This window comes from Callithrix jacchus, chromosome X (genome assembly GCF_049354715.1).
Source record: "Callithrix jacchus isolate 240 chromosome X, calJac240_pri, whole genome shotgun sequence".
NCBI classification, from domain to species: Eukaryota; Metazoa; Chordata; class Mammalia; order Primates; family Cebidae; genus Callithrix; species Callithrix jacchus.
Window position 1 is genome coordinate 53,099,417 of NC_133524.1, and position 14,674 is coordinate 53,114,090.

At 40.2% G+C, this 14,674-nt stretch overlaps 1 protein-coding gene across 2 annotated transcripts; it reads right to left on the reverse strand.

Annotated features, from left to right (window-relative positions):
• Positions 1–7,774: 7,774 nt before the first annotated feature.
• Positions 7,775–13,620, reverse strand: XAGE3 (X antigen family member 3). Of its 2 annotated transcripts, XM_008990690.4 has the most exons (5): positions 13,542–13,620; positions 12,582–12,670; positions 11,979–12,081; positions 10,317–10,442; positions 7,775–7,886 (listed from the first exon to the last, which is right to left on the reverse strand). In XM_008990690.4, the coding sequence occupies exons 2-5, from the start codon at positions 12,660–12,662 to the stop codon at positions 7,864–7,866; spliced, it is 333 nt and encodes a 110-aa protein (XP_008988938.1). In that variant the 5' UTR covers positions 12,663–12,670; positions 13,542–13,620; the 3' UTR covers positions 7,775–7,863. The 2 variants fall into 2 exon arrangements, with proteins under 2 accessions (XP_008988938.1, XP_054106906.1); XM_054250931.2 differs by lacking the exon at positions 13,542–13,620 and having other exon boundaries at positions 12,582–12,772.
• Positions 13,621–14,674: the final 1,054 nt, after the last annotated feature.

Consider the following 14,674-nt stretch of genomic DNA (forward strand, 5'->3'; position numbering starts at 1 on the left):
TTTGGTTTTCCTTCTACCAGTCTAGCCCCTCCGCTGTACGACTGCTGAGGTCCACTCCAGGCCCTGCTTGTCTGGGGTGCACCTATAGTGGCTGTGGAACAGTGAGGGATGCTACCAGTTTCTTTTTCTGCTATCTTTGTCCCAGAATGATGCCTGCCAAATGTCAGTCTTTTGGATATAGAGGGGTCAGGGAGCTGCTTGCGGAGACAGTCTTTACTTTATAGGAGCTCAAGTGCTGAGCTGTGAGCTCTGTTGTTCATTTAGGGCTGTTAGGCTGCTATGTTTAATTGTGCTGCAGCAGAACTCATTTTAAAAAACCTTTTTTTCTCAGATGCTCTGTTTCGGGGGGTTGGGTCTTTCTTTGTGAGTGTCCGTTGTGCTGTCCTGCCCAGCTAGGAGACAATCTAGTCACTATTTGCCTGCCGAGGCTCCGCCCTGCTGGTGTGAGGTTCACCCTGTTGCTGCAGGCTCTGCCCTGCTGCTGCGGTCTCCACCCTGCTGCGGGCTACGCCCTGTGGCGGAGTCTCTCTGTTGTAGCAGGTTGCCTCGGCAATGGCAGGCTGCATCAGCAATGGGCGTGTACCTCAGTAGGGGCGGATTGCCTTGGTAATGGCAGACGCCCCTTGCCCACGGAGCTGCACCGTCCTGGGTTCAGCTGTGTCCTCAGGGAACCTCTCCACCAGGAGCGTTTGGAATCGCTGTTTTGTTTGTCCCACTGTGCTACCCCAAATGCTGTTTCCCTGGAATCTCCTGGGCTGGCTCACTGTCCAAGTCCCGTTCAGTCTCAAGTTCAGCCCTCTCAAGTCTCAGGTTGCCGGTTCAACAGGGCATCTGGACCAGTGTGCTTTGTGCGGAGCGCTGTGTAGTGCCACTGCGCTACAGCACCGGCCGCCGGCTGCACCAGCCAAAACCTCTGCCTGGCGTCCTGTGTCTCTTTTATACCTGGGAATTTCCCCGTTCTGTGAGCAACAAAGATCCGTCTGGAAATGCGGCCCTGACTCACCCTCTCTGTGCATTCACCAAGAGCTTCAATCCTGGGTTGTTCTCACCACACCATCTTGAGTCCCCCTCACCATGCTGTTTGGATTACTGTAGCCTTGTTTGAAATCAGGTAGTGTGATGCCTCCAACTTTGTTCTTTTTGTTTAGGATTGTCTTGGTTATACAGGCTCTTTTGGTTCCATATGAAACTTAATGTAGCTTTTTCTAATTCTGTGAAGAAAGTCAATAGTAGCTAGATGGGGATAGTGTTTAATCTGTAAATTACGATTGAATCTAATAATTACAGTCAGGAGACATGGGGGTCAGGGACCCACTTGGAGAGGCAGTCTGTCCCTTAGCAGAGCTCCAGCACTGTGCTGGGAGAACCACTGCTCTCTTCAGAGCTGGCAGGCAGAAACGTTTAAGTCTGCTGAAGCTGCATCCACAGCTGCCCCTTCCCCCAGGTGCTCTGTCCCAGGGAGATGGGAGTTTGCTCTATAAGCCCTTGACTGGGGCTGCTGCCTTTCTTTCAGAGATGTCCTGCCCAGAGAGGAGGGATCTAGATAGGCAGTCTGGCTACAGCAGCTTTGCCAAGCTGCAGTGGGCTCTGCCCAGTTCAAACTTCCTGGCAGCTTTGTTTACACTGTGAAGGGAAAATCACCTAGTCTAGCCTCTGCAATCGCAGATGTCCATCCCCCTACCAAGATCGAGCATCCCAGGTCGACTTCAGACTGCTGGGAGCAGTTATCAGCACATACCACTGACTTAGGATTGGCCTTGTCACAACTGGGTATTCACAAACAGACTTTAGAATTCATTCCACGTCTGACACAATTAATTATTTATTTAAATTAAATAAGTTTTGGAAGTCAAATGCATTTTAAAAGGTAACTGTATTTTTACTTGCATTCCAAAAGCAGTTATTACTTACTATAGATGTAGTTGTAAAGGTAAATTGAATGAAAAAAATAAATTTTTAAGAGAAGGCAGAAATGTAACTAGTAAGCCAAATTTGTCTGCACTGTAATGCCTGCTTCCTATTTCATTTATTCTTCATAGCAAGTATTTCATGTAAATATTCTAATTTCCACTTTAGAAATGGGGAAACAGTCCCACAGAAGGTAAGTATCTTGCCCACCATCTCAAGGCCAGTGCCTGAGAGGCAGAATAGAATCCCATGGCTATTTCATGCCATAACCTATAAAGAGACAGTGTAGCTAGGACCCAAGCCATCTCTCATCAGCAAATTGCCCTGATTATTTTCCCCTGTCTTCTACCTAAGCCCTAATTCTTTCATCCAGCTCTATAGCCTAGAAACTTCTCACACACTTTGTGGCAAATGGGATCTTCTACATTTAGTCTCACTTCTTATTTGAATCCTAGCTTTTCAGTCCTTTCAGATAAGAAACTATTCTACAATCTCTGTAATCAGGAGAAATAATTGCTGATTATAATCTCCTTCCACTCCTTAAGCACTATGGATCTGAGTAGGGCACTTTGTTGCAGAATTCTCTTTGTGGGTATGAGGTTACAAATGGAGCCCAGAGTTGAAATTCCTGTATTATGTATAGTAAGAGGAGTATCAGGTTGGATCCAGGAAGCTGCAAGGGCTCCTGAATGAGATGTGGTGACTGTCAGACTGATGGAGTTTTATGTAGATGAAAAATGAGGTTTGCATGGAATACTATGTAGCCATAAAAAGGAATGAGATCATGTCCTTTGCAGGGACATGGATAAAGCTGGAAATCATCATCCCCAGCAAACTAACACAGGAACAGAGAACCAAACACCTCATGTTCTCACTCATAAGTGGGAGTTGAACAATGAGAACACATGGACACAGGGAAGGGAAGATCATACACCAGGACCTGTCAGGGGGTGGGGGTCAAGGGGAGGGGAGAGCATTAGGACAAATACCTAATGCATGCAGGGCTTAAACCCTAGATAACAGGTTGATAGATGCAGCAAACCACATGGCACACATACACCTATGTAACAGATCTGCATATTCTACACATGTATCCCGGAACTTAGAGTAAAATTTTAAAAAATAATAATAATTTAAAGAGGGAAGCAGAATTTGTTTTTGAAATACAGAAAAGGAAGCTTAGCAGTCTAAGTACGTTAAAGAAGCCTTCACAGAGAAGGTAACACCTGAGCAGAGTAAGAAAGAGTAAGCGGGGGTTATTCAAGTAAGGAAAGAGGGGTAAGCACATTCTAGACAGAGAAAACAATATATATACAGACAGGGAGTAATAAAATAGCATTGTGTGTGGATGAGAATTGTGAGCAGTCCTTGACAATAGAATGTAAAATGAAAGATGGAAAGATCATAGGAGGGTGGGAAAGAGAGGAAATTTTGTATGTCATGTTGAAAAGTTTGGATCATATCTTACAAAGATATAAAATCAGTGGTAAGTTTTGAGTGATGGGGTTCAGGACACACTACCCCAGAATATGGGAGTATTTAGAAAACAACAGAAGAAGGAAGGTAACTCTCACCTTCCCCCAACTCTTCCCCCCTGAAGTGGGTCACAAAACCCTCATTTGACAGGTGCTGTATCTATACCCAGAGGAAATGAACATCTGTATATCTCTAAAAACACAAGGCCACTGACAGCAGTCTGAACAAACAGGCATAGCTGAGTTCTCCCCAGTTAACTGTCATTAGATTGTGTGTTTTTATCCAATCATCCTTCATCACTTTCCACTTCTCCATCAAACCTAGAATAAATACGCACAAATTTTACTGTTTCTCTATGTTTTCCTTTCCCTATGTAAAACTATATTAAATAAATGTGTTTGTGCTTTTCTTAAAAAAAATGAGGTTTGGTGCTTCTCCCTACCTGGTTTTTAATAACTTTTAAAGAAAGGTCATATGTGTTTGCAGGAGATGTTGTGGCATTTTCCATAGGGATTGAGACACCAGTTCTTCTCTCCGTGTTCCCACAAACTATTCCAAATGGCTTTAGTTTTCTACTCATATTTTCTGTAGCACAGTAAAATAGGTATGTTATCATTACTTTTTTAAATGTTTTTGTACCAGTGGTTTCTTCTGGGAACATCTGTTAGCTCTATGTGCCATATTTTGGGAAACCCCTCCTTCAAGAAGAGAATAAAGCCTTTTATTTTGAACAATGAAAAAATATATATTACCACAGATTTATATGAAAAATGAGATTATCACTAAAGTCAACACACACAACACCAATCTACATTCAATGCTGTCAGAAGCATTTGCTTCAAGAAAGTGCAGATTGTGAACTTAGAACTCGAATCTCCAAATCTGCTTCTTACTAGAGTCATTTACTGTAAATTTTATGAAAACTCTGGCTCACCTTTTTAAAGGATTACATTAGGTCAGAAACAATGAAATGTAGCTTAGAGAAGTGACTAATGGATAGCACATGCTCTATAAATGTGAGCTATTATTATTCCTGTTTTTTGTAAAGAACTCAATAAATAGAACTATTGTCATAACTATATACAGATCAAAATCATGTAGGTAGGCCCAGCATGGTTGCTCTCACCTGTTATCCCAGGACGTTTGGAGGCCAAGGAGGGAGGATCACTTGAGCCCAGGAGTTCAAGATCAGCCTGGGCAACATAGTGAAAACTCATCTCTTAAAAAACTTATGTAGGCAAATTAATAGAATGGCAACTTTTAACTTTCTGTGTACATGAGTTAATATCAGTACAGAAAAAGGAGCAGGGAGTTTTCAGAGTGACAGCATAATTAGACGCATTATTGTAGGGAAGACAGGCACCTTATAAAGTTCAAAGGCATGGGAACCTAGAGCTGCCCCTTCTATCTTTTTTTTAAGTAGAGTCCAAAGGTATGCAGCAATCAGAAATGATGAGTTCGTGTTGTTTGTAGGGACATGGATGAATCTGGAAAACATCATCCTCAGCAAACTGACACAAGAACAGAAAATGAAACACCGCATATTCTCACTCATAGGTGGGTGATGAAAAATGAGAACACATGGACACAGAAAGGGGAGTACTAAACACTGGGGTCTATTGGGGGGAAAAGGGGAGGGCCAGTGGGAGGGGGAGGTGGGGAGGGATAGCCTGGGGAGAAATGCCAAATGTGGGTGAAGGGGAGAAGAAAAGCAAAGCACACTGCCATGTGTGTACCTACGCAACTGTCTTGCATGCTCTGCTCATGTACCCCAAAACCTATAATCCAATAAAAAATTAAAAAAAAAAAAAAAAAGGAGATTCAATCCAGAAACAAAAGAACATGGAAAAGCCTATCCCCAAGTTATTCAGTCTTGCAGAGATTTCAGTTTCAGAGAATAGAAAGAGAACTTATATCCCAATTCATTTCATGAAGCTACTATAACCTTGATACCTAAGTCCCACAAAGACAATACAGATGGCCCCGACTTACGATGCTTCCACTTAAAATTTTTTGACTTTGTAATGGCAGATAAAAGAAATGCGTCCAGTGAAAACAGTACTTTGAGTAGCCATATAACCATTATGTTTTTCACTTCCAGGATGGTATTCAATAAATTACATGAAACAATCAAAGTTATGATAAAATGGACTTTGTGTTAGATGATTTTGCACAACTGTAGGCTAATGGAAGCATTCTGGGCACGTTTAAGGTAGGCTAAGCTAAGCTATGATATTTGCTAAGTTAGGTGTACTGAATGAATTTTCAATATATGATCAATTTATTTGGACCTAATTCTCTGATAACTTGAGCATCTCTACATAAAATAAAAATATAGGCTAATGTCACTTCTGAGAACACACATATGAATCCTAAACAAATTAGCAATACATAGATTATTCAAAAAGGATAGTGTGTCATGCCCCAATGTTTCCCCCTAGGAATGCAATGTTGGTTTAAACATAGCAACTTACCAATGTAATTCACAATGTTAACAGATTAAGAAAAGAAAAAGTCCTGTAATCATCTACATGGATGCATTACAAGTGCTTCATGAAAGTCAACATATGTTCAAGATAGTCCTAGCAAACAGAAAATAGAATGGAACTTCCTATTCTAATAAAATGTCATCTGAATACAGTTTATCTATTATTGATTATCTATTAATGTTAATATTATCTCCTTATTAGATATTATTTATACTATGCATTCTTTATTATTTATTATTTATTAGTATTTATTAGTCATTATTATTAATTATATATTTATCAGATATTATTTAGTAATATTCATTAGACATTCATTATTATATAATAATTATTAGATATTATTCTATTATTAGGTAATATTAATATCTGTTGATATTATTATTATCTATTTTTAAAAGCACAGAAAACATGGCAAAATGTTAAAAAAAATTTCCAATGCCTACTAGACATAAGAGAAGGATGGTCACAATTACTGGTTCTAATGAGCATTGTATTAGGTGGGTCCAGCCAATGTTGTAAAATAGGAAAAAGAAAAAAATATACTTTTTGAAATGTCAAAAAGAAAGCTGTTGTTATTCAAAGATGATATGATTGTTTATGTTAAAAATCAGAAAGGATCTAGAGGTAATCTGGAATAAGGATATTTAGCAAGGTTACTGCATAGAAAATCAATATACAAACATGATATCTGTTGGTTAAATGGAAGAAAAAGTGTTTTCTCTGCTCTTGCCCTAAAACAAATAACATAAAAGACTTCTGTGACCAAATATGCGGAGGCTTTTCTCCACAGACCAAGCAAGCAATCAGTTTTGCAGCATTCATCACCTGGGTACACTCTCATTCAACCCCAATAGTATCTACCTGGCGATAGCATCAGATTGCACAGGTTGAGGGCTCAGTCCCACAAGAGCACCCTGTCAATTGCCACAAGCCCTAGTTTGTTTTGCTGTGTTTCTGACTCACCAGCTATAAATCGAATTTCCCATGACTCCTACTCAGGTTCAATTAATTTGCTAAAACATCTTGTGACTCAGGGAAACATATACCTTTATGGGTTGATTAAAATAAGACATTAGAAAGGATGCAGATAAAGAGATGCATAGAGTAAGGAATGGGTCAAGGGACAGGGTGCTTCCATGCCCTCTATGGAAATGCTGTCCTCCATGTATGCAGCTATCCAGAAGCTCTCTGAACTCTGTCCTTTTGGCTTTTTGTGGAGGTTCCCATTATGAAAGTGTAATCGATTAAACCGCTGGCTGGCCATTGGCGATCAACCTAACCTTCAGCCCCTCTCCGTTCCCTGAAGGTTTGCGGGGAGCTGAAAGTCCAAGCCCTCTAATCCCCCATTCTAAAGTTACACAGGGGTTTCTAGGCATCAGTCAACTCATTAGCATACAAAAAGACATCACTTTGTGAAGACTCTAAAAATATTAAGTTGTATACCAGTATAGAGGCTTGAGGACCAAATATATATTTATATATTTCATAATATCACAAGTGTGTATACCAGTGTAATCAGAATACAAAATTTCAAAAATAATACTTTTCCTTTTTTTTTTTTTTTTTTGAAACAGAGTGTCCCTCTGTCACCCAGGCCGGAGTTGCAGTGGCCTGAACTACCTTCATCCTCAACCTCCTGAGTTCAAGGGATCCTCATACCTTAGCCTCAGGAGTAGCTGGGACAAAGGCTACATATATAGACGCATACATTCATTTACTTTTGCAGTGAGGGAGTCTCACTATGTTGCCCAAGCTGGTGTCAGTTTCCTGAGCTCAAGAATTCCTCCTGCCTCAGCATCCCAAAGTGCTGGGATTACAGGCTTGAGCCACCACACCTGGCCACCATTTTCAATAGTATCAAATATTTGGGAATAAAATGAACAAAAGATGTACAAGACTTCTTTGGAGAAAGCTGCAAAAGTTTATTTAGATATTTTTAAGTCAAATATCTTATATAAAAACGGTTTTTGTTGTTGCAGCTTGTCTTCGTTTAAGACTGTGGTTGCCTGTCATCTGTAACAGAAACGAAACAGGAGGGAACATTAGTAGCAGAACTGTATTCAGATGACATTAAAGGTATGCAAAGGAAACCGAAGTTTTGGTGTTATACCATGGACTAAAACTAGAAGCCTAAGAGTAACCCGATGGCTAACATTCAGTTAAATCTCTGTAGAGACTTTGAAGATAGATTTCCAAGCATATATATTAGCAACATTTTCAAAACACCTTTTCTGTAGTTCAAGGAAATCAAAAACTAACTTCAGAACACCATTAAATCAAGTGAACCTATTAAAATGTGGCTCCAAGTGAAAAGCAACCATTGTGTATAGTTTTAATAAAAATATAACCAGTTGGGCACCATGGCTCACGCCTGTAATCCCAGCACCTTGGAAGGCCGAGGCGGGCGGATCACGAGGTCAGAAGATGGAGGCCAACCTATCTCTACTAAAAATACAAAAAATTAGCTGGGTGTGGTGGCAGGCACCTGTAATCCCAGCTATTCGGGAGGCTGAGGCAGGACAATCGCTTGAACTCAGGAGGCAGAGACTGCAGTGAGCCGAGATCACACCACTGCACTCCAGCCTAGCAATAGAGCGAGACTCTGTCTCAAAAATAAAAATAAATAAATAAATAACCAACACACAACAAACCTAAGAAACAAAGGAATTTATAAAACATGTATAATGTAATGTTTTGGCTTGAAATAATAGTTGGGATGTTCAACAAGCTCCTGGGAAACAGTTAATGTCACATGAGGAGCTGTGCAAGTGCAGTGAACAGAAAGATCAGTGTTGCACTTTATTTTCTCTGTTGTGCAGAAGTGCAAAAATGATGCTTGGAGCTAGTTCACGCTTCTGTGGTCTTTAAGGTATGGTAACCATTTATCCAAGATTTTTACCTATCATCCTAATGTCAATATGAAGAGTCCCTCTTTTTACACTTGAAAGTATTCCCATTGGTAAAATAAATTACATGGTAACATTCAGTTTAATCTATCACTATTATTTTTGACATCAAAATGGGAAAGGGGCATATATCATGAATAGTGGTGCAAAAAAGAAATGGAGGGAAAGGAAAATACAAAAAGAGAGTAAGACATCTGGAAAAGCCAAGTATTTGTTTGTAAAAGTTAAGTGTTTTTGAGGGATAAGTGGTAAATTTCAGAAGTTCTTCCACAGTCTTTGTGATGTCTAGATATTCAAGTATTACTAGAATATATTAAATAATGTGTATGTTCCTAGCATATAAATCATTTCATTCATGTTTTGAAAATATTGGAGTTCAAGAATGTATTCACTTTCAATTATACCATATATTTAGTATCTGTTAGATTGTTCATATTTCATGTTGAGCTTTTTCCATTTTCTTTAAGAGTGTGTAAACTATTACTCTATTCATAGGTATTTTTCAAAAGAACAATCTTTTAAATTTCTTACTTTAGGATTACATTTCCTTTTATTGGTTATTCATACCTGTCTCTTATTAAGTACCTCTTTCCTTTTCCCTCAGATTTATTCTATTGCTCTTTATTATTTTCCTTTTTAATTATTTTCCTTTCTCATGTAACTTGCTATCTATTTTAACAAGATATTCATTTAATACTATAATCTTCCTAAAAATACAATTGAGGCTTGTTCAATGGGCTCCTGGAAATAGGTGAAAACTCTTTCAATGTAAGTAGTCTAATGGAAAGGTTCAGCAGTATACAGCAAAAACATTTAGGTAATTTCTTCTATAAACACGGAATGCTTCCTATAAATTCAGAAGCTCTTCTGATTAAAAGTCTCCAATTTGGAAACTACATGGAAAAGATACTTTCATCAAGCAAGTTCCCTGCTTATTTTCTTGGGAACCATGAATTCTCTTAACTCAGATGTTATAACTGGAGTGAAACTGATTCTTATGAAAAGCAAATCATATCTTTGCATTCTATCCAACAGAACATGAGGATACAGAAATCAACTTTGAAACAGATTTTGATATATCTGATTTGCATTTACTATTTTCAATAACAGCAAAAGATGGGTATAGAATTTATGGAATTCATCCAGAATCTCACAAATAACGTTACAGCTGGTACTAGAATCTGCTTAAGATGCTCAGGATACTTCACATAAACTGGTATTACAAATGCATTATGTATTTGTTAAAGGCAGAAATTAGAAAAGAATCTGAAGATTGTTAGTTGTTGGGTATAATCAGAAATAAGAATATGCTTTCATATTTGATTATTCAGTATGGCTTTGACCCATTTTGCATCTGTATCTGATAGTGTTTAAGTCTTGGCAGTCAGGCAATTGGGGTCTGAAGAACCTTTCAAAGAAAGTCTGCATTTGAACTCTGATTTTAAAGGGGCAGTAATGTTCTCTCTTTTTATTATCTAAAATATAATATTGTGGAATACAGAAAGCACATAATTTTGCATCTTAATGGATAACGTACCTCCTTCTAGCATTTTAAATTCCTCTGATTTTGGCAGAATCTTCCCCTGGACATCAGGACCATCTCCGCATTCACCCCCAGTCTTTGACTGAGACAGTTTCTGGAGATCAGCTTCCAGGTCACGCACTAAAAATTACAAAGGTTCTTTATTGGAGCAGGCAAACAAGAAAGACAAATAAGGAAATGATACTATTATTTTCCTCAGTGTTATGAAATAAAATCCTATAGACTACTGTGCTAATAAATGTGATGTAAAGATGTCACAACTTTGTTTTCCACTATTATGAAATCTTATCTTAAATGACAATCTGAGGAAAAATCATACCACACTATCATTTCCTATACTTTACCACTGTGTATTTTAAACAGTGAGTATCAGCTATCTAGGAAATCTGAGGACTGCCCAATGGCTGGCATTTTAATCATAACGTAAATGTAATTTTCTGAAAGATTAGATGAATATATTGGTGAACCCATGACAAATCTTACAATCCTGACACTCATCGCCTTTTGATGTAACTTGAAAATTTTTGGTTAAAATTAAACTTAGGTCCAAAGGCCCTAAATGTAACTTTCCATAAATGAATCCCATTCAGAAAAAAGTACCAAATATAACAGTGAAATCACTGTCTTCCACAAGAGTACAGGAATTTGAGTGAAAAAACATTAATGGGCATTGTTGACAGCCATATTCTGGAAAACCCTTAACAGTGAATTGCTAAAATAATCCATGACCCAAATTCTGTCAATCTTTAACTTCAAAATGCTATCCATTGAGGAAATTTCTGTGTCATGATAGTCTTATCGTACTTTGAGTTTTCTAATTATAAAAGTATTTAAACAACTCTTAAAAACTCCCTTAAAATCATACTAATATAGCTACCTGTATGCCAATGTCCTGAATTATCCAGCTTTTACCAAACATACTGTCAAAAATACACATCAAGGGAAACAATGGCTGTCACTTACTGAGCTCTTTTCTGGAGTTGCTATCCTGTTTCACTGAACTGTGTTTTCCTGAGCCAATACAGAAGTACCTCGCAGTACAGACACTTTGGAGTATTAACATTTCAAGCAAAATCATTCACGTTCTCTAACAACATAGATGGTATGAAGAACACAAACCTTGGAATGAAATATGAATTCCTTCTCCATGAGTCAAGTGTTCTTGGTAAACCCCAATTTCAGAGACTCAGTTTTCTTATTTATAAAAAAACAGGGTTAACATCCTTATGCAAATGGGCTTTATTCACAGTACTATAAGGTGGGGTGACTTGGCTTTCTACATACTATTAAAGGGTGCTTACAATACTGTGGACACCATGGCTGAGAAGATCAGACAACAACATTCTAAGACGATCAAATTAAACTAGTGAGATAATGTACATTTTTGTACATTGAATCAAACAGTTTCATCTGATTTAGCAAGAACTGTATTTTCAAGCATGCAAAATATATTTCAAAGGTAATAGAAGATTCATTATATCCAGGGACTCCAGGAAGCTGCAAACTATAATCTTCACTTTTCCAGCCAACTCTCAGCCAAAGTTTGAGATCCTTTCCTAACGTTTTCTTTCCTCCTGTTACTGGTCATGGCATAAGGCATGATGCACCCATAGGCCTCCTCCCTGCATACACATTCTTTATTTCCCTTCCCAGCACCTTGAATCTCAGCTGCACCCTGATCTTCTCTCTCCTGACCAGGTGTAGGATTCCGACTTTCAGCCGGTGGTTCCTCTTGCTGAGGCTCCTCATTATTAGGCTCCTGGAACCAGAGGTGTGTGTGTGCAGATAAAAAGTTTTGTTACCAATACATTTCAATAATATAAATAGACAGAATACATTGATATTTCTGATCATAAGTCTAAAGACATTTCTCCAACTCTATTCCACATACTTATGCTTCATAAAGTTACTCTTTCCACAGAGAGGTTACTCTAAGACAGTTGCCCTCTTAGAAGGGCTTTGGAAGCTGTTTTAATCTATGTTGGGATGAACGTGTGTAATCTTTTGCAAATAAGCATGAGAAGGAAATCATGGGCAAAATCTGGGGAACACAAGATCATCCATCTACAGAACAGAACTTAATCCTCTTGGATTAGTCTTTCTTTCATGAGATTGCATGATCATTTTATCAGCATGGGAGACCTTTATTGGTGTATCTATACTGGTCCAGCAACAATTACAAAACTAAGTTTTGTAACAGCAATAAGTTACAAAAATGACTTTCTGCTAATAGAAAACATCAAAGGTTAAGGCACTCACCAGCATAGGCCCAATCAGCTCAGGAGGTGGTATAGTTCTACTTGGTCTCGGCCTGTATGTTGATCTTCCTCTCCAAATCATATTTCACACTGCCAACAGAATACTGTGAATTGGTAAATGCACTTGAAACGACAGCTGTATTTGACCACTTCCATGACCAAATGTTAACTCGCCATTTTTTAAAAGTTTGTAAATACTTTCAAAGTAAGTCACAGGGCAAGTGTAAGTGTGTGTGCCTTCTGAATGCTTGCAAAGCCACTTAAGTTGGTCAAGCTAGCTGAGCAATGTCTTAAGGCTCCTGGCAAAAGACAAAGGATATTTCTGATGAGCTTTGGTTTCACAACTGAACTGTCCTCCATAGAGACATTTGGGAAAATACAGCCAGAGAATTAAAACTGCAGTGGCCACGGCTTTTGTCACACACACGTTTGTTAGGCCCATTTCTCCCATAAAATCAAGCTTTTGTTGGAACGCAGAGCTCCACCCATTCAAACCTCCACGGTGGACTTGAGAAGTTGCCACACAGCACTGGACCGTCCTCACTGGACACCTCTGCTGGGCACTCTACAGACATCAGGCCCACGGTCACCAACCCGCAGCATTCCCAGTTCCCTTCCTTAATGCCCACCCCGCTCCTTCCTGGTTTCCACGAAAGAGTCTGGAATCTGTCCTCTGCCGAGGGTTCCAGGGACTCAGATACCTTCCCCAGTACCCCCAGAACTCACCCCATCTTCACCTGACCCCTCTCAACTACGTGGCCCACCTTCTTCCCTCCTTTTGACCCCCGCACAACAAGGCCCATGGCAGTGCCACCTCACGAAGAGGTCGATCACCTCGAGATCCTATGGCCTCCGAGGCCACGGACCATGCTGCCCCACACTCCGGACAGCCACTGGCTCCTCCTCACACTCACTCACACTTCAACCAACCCCTGCGAGGAGGACTGGCCTGCCGACCTACCAGTTACGTCTCTGTAGGACAGGAAAATGTCCAGACAGCAGGAACGCGATCCTCACACCCTCACAGCTCCGCGGTGTTTATCACATGCACAAAGGGGTGGACGGGAAGACTTCCAGTGAACATGCGCAATGAGGTTGGTGCCTGCCTTGTGGGCTGCGGCACCTCTCCTCGCCCCACCCTATCCCGCGCTGTGCAGGTTCCCACTGAAGACGTCGGAATGTGCAGTCTGTGAGTGGTTTCATATGCCTCCGGGACTCAAATACCACAAATAGTTTCCCCCTTCAAAACTCACTCCATGGTCCCTAGGTCCTCCTCCCCCCTATGGCCCTCCTTCCTTCCCTGCCTGGGACCCCCATGACAGCAAGGCCATGGCTGTGTCGCCGCCTGTTAGGAGAAGGACAGGGAGCTCAGGGTCCTTTCCCCTAGGAGGCCATGGACCGTGCCCGCGTGCTCCTCCTCACACTCACTCTTCACCTCTGGGAAAACTGATCTGCGGACCTACTGGCTGACTCCTAGTCAGCAACACAGAAGGAAGTCATGATGTCTCCTTGCACAGCTCTGCAGGAAAAGAAGGCAGACAGCAAGGCATATGGGCAACAAGGCACTTGGGCAGCAAGGGGCATGCACACTGAGTCAGGTACATGCAAGACCAGCTAGGGTTTTCCCTCTCTCCCTAGACTCGCATCCCTAAGGTGTTTATAATAGAAAGAAAGGGACTAAGAGGCTTTGTTCTCTCTTTTGCCCTAACATTCTTATGCATCCAGAAACACTGGGAACAGAGAGTCCCATGTTACCATTAGTGAAGGATGTGTCTCAGAAAGACCTTTTGTGACAAAAATAATTATTTTAATATGTATATTTATACATGCTTTTTTCTCATTTATATATGCATGGGTGCCTGCTATGCTGCAGAAAATATCTGGGATGCCGATCACACGTGGTATGTCCCATGGAGGCTACCGCAGTGTGGTGGGGCAGACAGAGAGTTAAACAGAAGAGCAGTTGAACTGCAAAGGAGAAACACAGGTAACAGACCCAGTGTAGTAAAGAACAATGAATGTAGTGGTCAAGAAGCAGTGGGGAAACAACACAGTTTCTCAAAAAGACAAGATTTCTCCACTGCCTTTGCACCT

Excerpts from the sequence above, each read along its gene's own strand:
- XAGE3 (XM_008990690.4), bottom strand. The coding sequence starts at position 12,662 with ATGATTTGGAGAGGAAGATCAACATACAGGCCGAGACCAAGTAGAACT. Across the intron at positions 12,082-12,581 it reads AGCTGATTGGGCCTATGCTG|GAGCCTAATAATGAGGAGCC; the intron begins GTGAGTGCCTTA and ends CTCTGGTTCCAG. Across the intron at positions 10,443-11,978 it reads GGGTGCAGCTGAGATTCAAG|TGCGTGACCTGGAAGCTGAT; the intron begins GTGCTGGGAAGG and ends TGTAATTTTTAG.